This window comes from Lobosporangium transversale, assembly GCF_002105155.1.
Source record: "Lobosporangium transversale strain NRRL 3116 chromosome Unknown BCR41scaffold_6, whole genome shotgun sequence".
Lineage (NCBI taxonomy): Eukaryota > Fungi > Mortierellomycota > Mortierellomycetes > Mortierellales > Mortierellaceae > Lobosporangium > Lobosporangium transversale.
The window spans coordinates 101,510-112,676 of record NW_019028984.1 but is presented as its reverse complement, the minus strand read 5'-3'; the positions used below and the strand labels follow the sequence as shown (position 1 = coordinate 112,676).

The 11,167-nt window shown below is 41.4% G+C and overlaps 2 protein-coding genes across 2 annotated transcripts; both read left to right on the top strand.

Annotated features, from left to right (window-relative positions):
- Positions 1-3,246, top strand: BCR41DRAFT_347574 (cofactor of BRCA1-domain-containing protein). The gene is made up of 10 exons (XM_022023123.1): positions 1-219; positions 454-590; positions 703-847; positions 1,022-1,182; positions 1,300-1,471; positions 1,593-1,729; positions 1,874-2,237; positions 2,379-2,816; positions 2,948-3,058; positions 3,173-3,246. Exons 1-10 carry the CDS (start codon positions 109-111, stop codon positions 3,215-3,217), a joined length of 1,821 nt encoding a protein of 606 aa, XP_021884343.1. The 5' UTR covers positions 1-108; the 3' UTR covers positions 3,218-3,246.
- Positions 3,247-6,184: 2,938 nt separating this feature from the next.
- On the top strand, positions 6,185-11,046 carry BCR41DRAFT_393195 (hypothetical protein; the record flags this gene model as incomplete). The annotated part of the gene is made up of 2 exons (XM_022028530.1): positions 6,185-6,873; positions 7,158-11,046. The coding sequence occupies 2 exons, from the start codon at positions 6,185-6,187 to the stop codon at positions 11,044-11,046; spliced, it is 4,578 nt and encodes a 1,525-aa protein (XP_021884342.1).
- Positions 11,047-11,167: the final 121 nt, after the last annotated feature.

Genomic DNA, 11,167 nt, shown 5'->3' with positions numbered 1-11,167 from the left:
ATTCTACTTTGGTCAGGAACAAGGACTCATTCAACTTCCAACCAAGTCCGGGAAGAATATCAACAACAATAATAGTAATATAACATTGTGGACAGAAAGTAATCACAAATGGAACAAAGACTACTAGGACCTCGCGCAGGCGAAAAGATCCGTGACATGCTTGTCAAACAAAACCCTGGCATGGCTATCCGGCAAATTCAAGAAAGAAATGGCCTGAATCATAACAACTACAACAACAATAATACTCTTTAAATGTTTTATTATTATTATTATTATTATTTTGATCTCAGGATATGGATATCCAAGTTTGATTTTATTTTATTTTCGTATGCTATATATTTAATCCACTTTATAAATGCCTCGCATGGGCAAATGCTATGAGATATCGTATGACCTTGCTGCTGCGCGTCTTTTTTTTTTTTTTTTTTTTTTTTTTTTTTTTGAAACCTATTACTCCCAGATATCGGTGCAATCTACCCATTGCTTGATCACCATGGCAAAACCCGATACGAAGTTCATTCGAGTTGCATGAGAGCTTTAAAGGCTAAGTTGTTACAAAGGCTTGAGACGGCCCCAATGGACAATGCTAGGTACATTGAAATTCAACATAACACGCTTAACTTTCTTTTCTTTTTCTTGTTTTTATTTTATTTATTTTATTTTATTCTATTCTAACCTCTTTCTTCTCAACATCACAAATAGGTTTGACTCTGTACTGGAATCAATGCTTCAATATATAGACGTTCAAGGGCTTCAGGAGTTACCATTGACTCTACTTGGACGATTCCCAGACAGGATGACCAAGGAGATTATTGACAAAATTGGTGAAAATGAAGAGCTATTCAAAGTATGCCGTCACGCCACCCTCATTATACTTGTCAAAACGAAATGCTCAATATAACCATGGGATAGTGGCAATGTAAGGGACTAGTTCAACAGACTGGCTCATCCTATCGACTATACATCTGCTTTTTCTTTTTCCTTTTCCTTTTCCCCCTACTTTCTTCAATTATGGGCATAGATTGCACCAACAGAAGTGCAGCGCAGGATATGGTTGTCAAATCCCAACAAATTCAGAGACGATGTCATTCCGATTGTCAAAGCGTACAGAACAGACCCAGAGATCATTAACTTAGCAAAAGAAATGAGCATTGAACATCCAACCAAAGTTATTAACCAAAGGTAACCCCAGAGTCTGATGAAAGGAAAGATATTAAAAAAAAAAAAAAAAAAAAAAAAAAAAAAAAAAGAAAAAGAAAAGTCTAATTCCTTCCTATTTTTATAAATGCGATTCTGTAGACGAAGCCACCCAAGTATAAAGCAATTGATGGATATTGTGGGCGGGAACCTAAAGCTGTACAATCACATCGGAACATATTTACGATCACTTTTCATTCAAACAAACGAGGCGGTTTATTGTACCCTGCGTTTTGATCTGTTGATGGCAATGCACGAGGCAAACCTTGGATCTGTAAGTCGACATTTGATCTACAATCAATCTACATCGATCGTTACTGCTCTAGCAAAAACCGATAATCCTAGGGGGGAAAAAAAGTCCGCTTTCAATTCATCACGCTTTAAACTTTCTCTAGATTACAAAAGTCGATCCATGTCATGAGCTTGTTTGGAATCTGGATGCATGCAACAGGACATTGTCCATGGATGAGAGACGTGTGGACAACATTCGTAAATTCTTTGACAAAGTTGACCGTGATGATCCAGTACATGGGTAGGTGACGCTTGTAGCTTGACGTTTTGCTTTGGTAAATCATCAATTAAAACCCAATGCTTCTTTCCTTTTTTTTTTTTTTTTTTTTTTTCTTCATGGTTCCTAATAGTTTTTATTTTTTTTTTTTTTTCTATTTATCAATAGAGATATTGCTATGATCTTGAACGATCCATTCACTTCCAATATGATCACATCACGACTACTGGCGTTACTGAATGAAGCAACTCAAAACGGAAGGGCCCCACAGTCAGATTCTACTCTTACATGGACAGCTACAATGCTTAATCTTGGCGCGCATGCAAGGAGAATCATTCAAAATCAAAAGTTTAGGATCCCAAAAGTCGACTCGAATGTGTCTGAAAAGTTTATGACTACGCTTTCCAATTGTATTCTCGATGATACACTAGGCATGTTGAAACAGGATGTAGACGAGAATCTGGAGTACGAAGAGGTCGAATTCACAGAAGATAACCTTGTGGCACTGGATGACAGTGAAGTAGCCCGGAAGGTAAATAATGGTTCATGCTCCTCTCCTCTTTAAGCAAGGGATACGATCCGACTGGCCTTGGGAATCGAGGGTTGGGGAAAAAAAGCGTCCTAATTTTTTTTTTTTTTTTTTAAAAAAAATTTACATTTGTCAACTCTTTAGATTTTGTGTCATTACATTCTTAGTAAATTAGCGAATCAGGACATTCATGCTCTTGCGAGAACATTACCGGTCATTGTCAACAGCCTTCGTCGAAACTCGCCATATGACTACCAATCAGTTACTCTGGACAGCCTTCATGTGACCTATCAGTCATTCTTCTACTCCTTTTTAGGGATGCTACTCCGCCAAACATTGTTGACTCGATTCTTGATGGTCCGCAAATGGCAAACAGTGATCATGAACGAATTCCTTTTACCAGCTGCAGCGCTTGATAGTTCAGTTCACGAGCAGGCGATCGGCTTCTTGAGTGAGGCTTTTAGCCTTGTGGCCTCATCAGGCAGGGCAGGTCCTATTGGGGAAGCATTCATGAATCTGGGTCGCTGGATAGAGACACTCTTTGTTAACCGCCCAACGGCTAGTATTGGTCAAGAGAAAGATGTAAATCAGCTTTTTGAATCTTTTTTTTTTTTTTTTTTTTTTTTTTTTTTCCTCTTTTGAAAGAAGAATAGTGAAAATGAAAACATATTACTAAAATCCATTTTCGTCTTTTTCTATTTGTTTGTTTGTAGATGTCAATAAGGGAAATATATGCCAAGCTTGTCTCGGATGCCGCCAGGCTCAGTGGAGGAAGATACAAACTGAAAGTGGAAGAGACCCCGAATGTCCTGGCTTATGTTCAGGTATTATTCGATTAGCTATATGCGCTACTGATTAACTTCTTGACTTCTTGATCCAGACTATAGGAACTAATTTTTTTTTTCTTTCCTCTTCTTTTCTGTATTTCCTTTATCCAGCCACTCTGGGAACGTCAAGATAGTCATATGGACACGTCGCACTAATAGCAGAATGAAGCATAAAATAAAATAGGGAAAAAAAAAAAAAAAAAAAAAACATGGAAAAGGAGACATTGGATTTTTCTCTCCAAAGTGAATGATTGGGCTTTGCGTTTTTTTATTTTATTTGAGACGCACAGTCCTCCCTTCCGTCGCTTCCTATTGGAAGTCTCAAACCTTATTTTTGGTGGCGCATTCTCTCAAGTCAACAATACAACAACATCAAAGCTTTAATGTATTCCTTGATAAAAAAAAAAGAAAAGATATCGTTAACAACTTTGAAAATAGAGTCCTTAAGAGGCATAGCTCGTTGCTTGGTGGGCTCAAGCCAAATAGACTGGTTGTTCTGTGGATGAGGTCATGTACGGCATGTTTGAGAGGCTTCAACCAATGATCAACGCATTGGTCGTAGTTACTGTCCTCGTTTGCTGTTTGTTGTTGATGCTGCTGCTCTGATGGCCCTTGGCTGAAGTAACCGGACTGGATGCTGACCTTTGCTCCCACAGGAGCAGTGGTGGAGTAGTGTAGTCGAGAAAGGTTGAACAGTCGTGATAGATTTGGTATCAACAGATGAAATGTGAGGGTGAACAGATAGAGATCGCGAAAGGGTAATCCTGACAAGCAATACAAATATTAGAAGTGATGAAGATGAGATTGAGAAGAGTTTGGTGGCAGAAAAGGAGGTACTCTAAGTAGGGACTGTTGTTCCCGGTGGAGGAAAGGAAAATGAGGAGTAACTAGGAAGGAAGAGCTAGCAATGGACAATACTTGTTTAGGTAGAGTATTGTATTATTAATGAATGTTTTCACTGATATGGTAGATGCTTGTGATATTGTGGTGATTATAGGTGATAGTTATTGCCTCTCCTGCTTAAACTTGTAGCAGATGTTGCGCATAGATCAATCTATAAAATAGGAAAGAAAACCAGCAGCAGAAGTCCTTGTGATGATTTGCTTGATATGGATCTATACGGGACCACTGGGGTGATATTTCTTCCATCTAAAGAGACAAACGGAGTAAACACAATGAACAAAAAGAAAGAAAAGGTTTAAAGAGCGGTATAAAATATGTTACCAAGCTGGACGTCAGAAGAGAGAACGCTGGGCTGTGAGCTGGATCCACATGCAAATAGCTCAAGCTATTTATAAGACCGCACAACTGATATCCTAAAGGGGAAGGAAGCCAATGCAAGAACAAGAAGAGGGTATGTTCCAACTGAACCCAAAGGAGGTATCATGGCATCATCAGTATTACGTTAAAAAATAAAATAAAAAAATAAAAAAAAGCCATTCTGACTCATTGGATTCGCAGTTGAAGGCAGATCATCGTCATGTCAACAACAAGGCAAGGGAATAGTGCAATCATGAATAAGTGAATGGAGGGGGTGAATGTGATAGTGAATATGGCAGCGATAATGATAATGGCGAAGAATGGGCACAACAAAGGGCAACAAGATCTTGGCCCCTCCAACATCAATATGCATAATGGTCTGAGTCTCATCGGGACTTGTCATTTTTGTGTTTGTACATGTGTCCATGTATAATTTATTGCACAATACAAATTAACATGCCCAAACTTTCCTGGCATGAACGAAACGAGCAATACAAGCAACACAAACACACCCCTTTTCTTGCATTCTCTTTAAAACTCATTCAGTTTTTTGTCATCTTCATTTCTTACCGCTTTTTTATTTCTTGCTCTTTGCAGAATCAAATCGTCATTCGCAAACTTTGGTTCTTCCCTTTTCCTTTTTTTACATCTTTCTGACTTTTTTTTTTTTTTTTTTTTTTTTTTCTTATTTTATTTTATTTTATTTTTTTTTTTGGGTTCAGATTTCTTTGTTTGTTTCATTCACTTTCACACTGTGAATTCCCCAAAGTCAATGTCTATGTTCAATACTTTCCTTTTTCCTCTTCGACCTCCTCGTACTCCTCCCTAGCATTCTCTTATCCATAGTAAAGCATCCACTGCTTCTGCTTCTCTTTTCTTTTTTCTTTTTCTGCTTACACCCTTAGCAGAACATCCTTTGTACTATTGAAACAGTAAAAACACTAACGCATAACCATTTACATTGCTTTTCTACTGTCACTATCTTATCATCACCACCATTACTGACACTAGCCACACTAACCCTCAGTCCGTGGATCATTGGCACATCCACAGTCCCATCTATCCTTCTTAACCAAATCTACACTTAATAATAACTCCCCAATTGTGGGATCTCTCTTTCTCTTATTCTGAAGCACACTTTCTCCTTCTTCTTCTTCTTCTTCTTCTTGTTTTGTAGCAACAGCAAAGCATTCGCAACAGCAGCTTTGATAATTATAGTCGCAGCCAACATCAACGAACATCATCACGATCTGAAATTAACCGCTGTTGGCACTGGCAGTAGCACTGGAAGCAGACGTGGCAGCAACGACAGTTAGTACTGTTGATTATCGATCACACCTTCATCCTTACCTCTTTCTCTCCACAGTTTCATCGCCTTCGGACTGTGCCATTCTCTCATTGCTCCCTGTGCAGAGCCTATTTCTTGGTTTCAAAGGGTAAGCACCTCAGAAGAGAAGGCACCCATTGGATGATTTTTTTTTTTTTTTTGTTGTTGTTGTTGTTGTTTACTTTTTCTTCAATATAAGCCCTGCGTTAAAATGTCTGAGGGGTCGCATGGGTATGGCAGATGTGTGGTGTGAAATCCTTAATCGGAGAAGAGATTAGCCCACAAGAGCACATTGCACCAACAGTAAAAAGTAAAGGGATAGTTGTTTGCTGCAAATATCAAGAATCAGAAGAAAAAGCAGATGCAGAAGCACCAGAAGCACCAGAAGAAGTATCCATTCCCCCACCTGCCCCTTCTTTTTTTTTTTTTTTTTCAAACCTCCTTTTCCTTTTTTTTTCTTTTCTTGTTTCTTGCTCTAATAATTATATTCTCATACTCTGTGTCCATGTTTGTGTCCTTTTCTTTTCTTAGACACCATGCCAACGCCAAATGCTATCTACAGCAATGCTCAGCAATCCTCGGCTGCCTTTCCTGGGATTTCCGGCATCTCTGTTTCAAAGGCTGATGTTGTAGAGTCTGTATATAATAATAATAGCAATAGCAGTGTCAAAGAGACAAGTACACCTCTCTTTCGAGATCTATATTCGCATTTGAATCCTCAACAACATCAGCAACAATATGAGCAACAGCAACAGCACCCACATGGCCATCAGTCGATGCACTCGTCATATTCGCTTCAACATCTTCAAGGTTTCACTCATAGCCATGGTCACGCTCATGGTCGTGGTCGTACTCCTACTCACAGTACACAGCCAGGTCCTGATCCAGCGGTAATGGAGTTCATATCCAAGATTGGTCAGATTATTGTCAAGGCAAGAACAACTTCTCCTCCCATCTCGTTTGAGCAGCCATCTCCATCGCTATCAAATTCGGCAGGGTCGGCATCAGACATGGTTCAGAACAGTCATTACCATACGGTCTTACTTCAACAACAGAACCTGGAGCTGGTACTTCAGGACATGGACCTTTGGCGTAATAATACACCAGTGCATATTAACATCTTCCACGCTGCTCAACATGCATTGCTGGAGCGATGGGTGATCTCATATACACCTGCAACTGGATCAACATCCGGTTTAATGGCTTGTACGGCTGATTCTGCAAGGTAATATTATCATCATTATCACTTTCAAGAAAAGAGACCCCTAATATGACCCAAAATAAGTTTCATCTCGCGTGATTCAGTAAAGTTTCTTTTTTTTTTTTTTTTTTTTCTTTCTTTCTGAGCAGCTTGCTAACCTTCCACTTATTTTTTGTTGCTTTGCCCACATGGCCATTCTTGATTTTCCTGGTGTATCACTCTTTTATTTGTACTTTCCTTTTATACCATGCCATTACCTTACCATACCATGCTTTTGCATCTTTTCTTCTCACTTGACTCATATTTAGAGGCTCAAAAAGTTCGTATACCAGTTATCATTCACCCAAGGCCAACAAGCACCTACAGACTCAATCTACACGTTCATCACCATCTGCATCGGGCTCTTCTTCTCCGTCAACATCAGCTTCAGTACCACCCAAGGACACAACAGATCTCATCCTTCTTTTACAATCTCTTTATACCCAGATCCGATCGCTTCCGCTACAGAATTGTCTGACAGCCTTTGGCGAGCCAAAGGCAAAACTGACGAAAGCAGATCTCGCTTATTCGGCCACCTCAGCTCATGAAGACATTACTCTGTCACGTCATGGTAGAGGATATCATTCACAAATTACTGATGATGATGCACCTATTACAGATCCCTCAGAAAATCTTTATTCTGGATTTACATCTTCTCTTAAATCAGATCTACCCCTTGAGTTTGTTCAAACGGCTTCTCTCAAAGTCATCAACTTTGAGGCATCCCATATGCAGTGGGGGTGTGTACGAGTGACGGGGATGTATGATGAGTCTGTAGGAGGACGAATTTCACCCGAGCATTTCCAGGACTCGATCAAAATCCATAAGAAAAAGCATCGACATTCTCGAAGTAAAAGCTCCCTTTCGGGATCCTCATTGGAATTCAAGGCTACTGCCAAACGCCAACAACAACAACAACAGCAGCAGCAAAAGGAGTCTATAGAACCATCGTCATGGGCATCTGAGTGTCAGCCTATCAAAGAAGATATATCAGTCTTTAGGCATTCGGACAGAAATTCGGCTATTACTCCATTTAGCGAGCTGCAAAGAACATTGGCGAGAACGTCTTCCTCAGAGCAACATCAAGAACAACAGCAGAGCTCGAGCGACGGTCTAAAGATCAATGACACTATTGCGCTGCCCTCTCTATCGTCAATTTCACAACAGCAACGACAGGATTTACCATCATCGCCGTCGTCACCGAAATCAAATCCAAGCTCAGTATCAGAAGATTTATTCCGAGCACCGCTTGAATCATTGAAGAGAAATAGTGATAAGCTGTTCTCTTCGCTCGCTTCATCTTTATCTACCACTACCGCTCTGCCAAAAAACCCGGTAAAGGACTCTGAACAAGGAAAAACACTACATGAAAGCGTTTTGGAAGAGTCTCCTATACCCAAGCAAAGTGATGGTGCTGAGAGCATGACGAAGAGGCAAGAGCAACAGATACAGACATTCCAATTCCCGCCACCTCCATCACCTCCACTCTTGATCCCACTACCAAGGAAAACGAGCGTGAGTGCTGGAGAAGACCCTTCTACTACAACACCATTGTCGCCACCCTCATTTGACTCTGGTTTATCAAAAACACCGATCCATTCGGGATTTGCTCCGTTTTCAAATCGTTTTCATTCCCAGCATAGCCCACCATATATACATCCAACGCCTTTTTCATATCAGTACTCTCATAGTCCATCCCCGACATCCCCTCTAGCACGCGTGGTTACTCGAAGGAGGTCGTCTAGGCTTTCGATCGTCATGACGTGTAATGATGACTCGCCTGGTGCAACAGCCAAACCACAGAGTCCACTGGCAGCAGCAGATGATAATGATGATTCCCAGGATGGAGATGCATCACCACCACCCAATTCGGCCATACTGCAGTTTCGCAGGCGTAGCTCACTTCAGGAACAAAATCATGCATCTAAACCACCTCTCGGCCAATCCCCGACACGCTCACAATTCCTTCGCAGGAGTTCTTTAAACCCGACGCTGTCATCCTCGTTTAACCATAGCGATTTGTTTGGATCATTAGTAGGGTCGTATGAGGAATCGATCTTGTCAGGAAGAATGTCGACCTTGCCATCGAAGCCCCTGATCTTTACAGCACAGATCGGAGTCCTTGCGAACCAAGATTACAAGGACTGTCCACCCAAGTTACGATGTCCTAAACATGTTCAACTTGAATTTCCGGCAGTCTTTTATGATTATGAAAGTTCTTTTAATGGCGGACATAATAGCCATCATAATCACTCACATTCACATAGCCATCAACTGCATCATTCACATTCGTTTCATTCCAAAGGAGCTCATTCTTATAGTCATCATTATCCGCCCATCAGCCCATCATCACATCATCATCCTCTCTCAGGGTCATCGTATTCGAGCTCCCCAGCCTTGAACTCTTACTTTTCATCCGCTATGAACAACTCCGGATCAAAGCCGGGCTCGTTCCCATCCTCTCATCATCATCATCATCATCATCATCATCATAACCACCAGACATTGACACATGCGCATACTACTGCTATCCTGACAGCACAGGACGAGCCAATTTTGCCATACGTTGGGAATTTAGACTTGGACAGTGGATTCAGGGGATCAAAACGGTTTGCAAGGATGCCGGGCGGAATGCGGATCCCATTACGAGGACAGGTACAAGTGATGATCAAGAATCCAAATAAGACGGTGGTAAAGGTGTTTTTGGTCCCTTACGATTTTACTGATATGCCTGCAGGAACCAAGACGTTTTTACGCCAAAAGTACTATTTAATGGGGAGCCCTGGATTGGGTGTTGCTTCTGCTACTGCCTCTGCTGTCGTTAACCCAAACAGCGGTAGTGGTAATCAGAATAGCAATAATGGCAATAATAGCAGCAGCGGGACTCTACGATATGCGATCCATTTACAGTTCTGTTGTCCAGCACCAGGGTATGTATACCTGTATCGCAGCATCCGCGTCGTATTTGCAAACCGTGTTCCGGATGGCAAAGAGAATTTGCGTGTGGTGTTAGAAGGGCTAGGAATGGGGTCTAGGACGATTGCTGGAGATACTGGAGCAGCCACCTCTACAACCTCTACAGCTGCTTTCACTACTTCCACTACTCCTTCGAGTACATCAACTCCAACTCCCAGGAAACTGGAGGAACGGTATGTGAAAATGCGTAAAGGCGAAGTGATGTTCTGTGCAAGTAAGCGCAAGAAGGAAAAGGAGTTGGAGCTGGAGCCAGAGATGTCTATGACCATGTCTATGTCAATGGATGGAGAATTGCTGCCATTAATATCTCAACCGCCAGCATCCTCTCCAGCACTGGCTTCGATCCCACGGGGACTAGGGTTAGGACTTGGACTGAGATTTGAATCAAATAATCATCTTTCAATGCATCCTCATGATGCTCCATACAGTGACAGCAATGAGAGCAATAATAACAACTCCTCTTCTCCGTTCCAACATACCCGTCATCAACATCAGTATAATCAGCATCTACCTGAGCAGATATTGGATTTTAATGGACAACCATTACCATCGAACAATGTCAGCAACGCACCATATCATACTGGGATAGACATAGGTCAAAGCATGGGCATAGTGAACAAAAGTCAGAGTATGGACGCATCAACATTTGAGATCAGTGATCTTAGTCGATCAGGAAGTGCAGGCCCCTTTATGATGCCGTCAACCTTGACGGCTGCTACAACGACTAATGCAACCAATGCTGCAACTGTAGCAGGTGAATCGAGACGAGGGACTGTCTCTGGATGTGGGTCTGGATCGGGATTTGGATCAGTGAATTCCTTAAATATGGAGAAAATAGACGGTGATGGAGCTATAGGCTATTATCGCATGAGCCCATTATCTAATGGTGGAAGCACCCTAGTCAAATCGCCCGAAATGTCCCCATGTCTGAAGCACAAGCCCATATCCATGCCAATGCCAATACCCATGGCTGGATCAAGTACAAGTAGTCTTTCGTCACCGATCCTGACATCGTCTCATAGTACGAGTGCGGTATCATCTCCACTGGCCTTGCCATTGACCTCACCAATCTTGACGGCGGCAACGACGACCGCATCGACCTCTACATCTACAGTGGCAGCGGCAGCGGCAGCGTATCTTGCGATTGGCCGTAAAGATAAGAGCCAGATCATTGGAATTTAAAATAAAATAATAATAAAAAAAAAGCCATCCATACTGCTAATTAAAGAAAAATAATTTGCAGAATCCCAGATAATGTATTGAGATGGTAAATGAGAGAAATAGAAAAGAAGGAAAAAAGAAG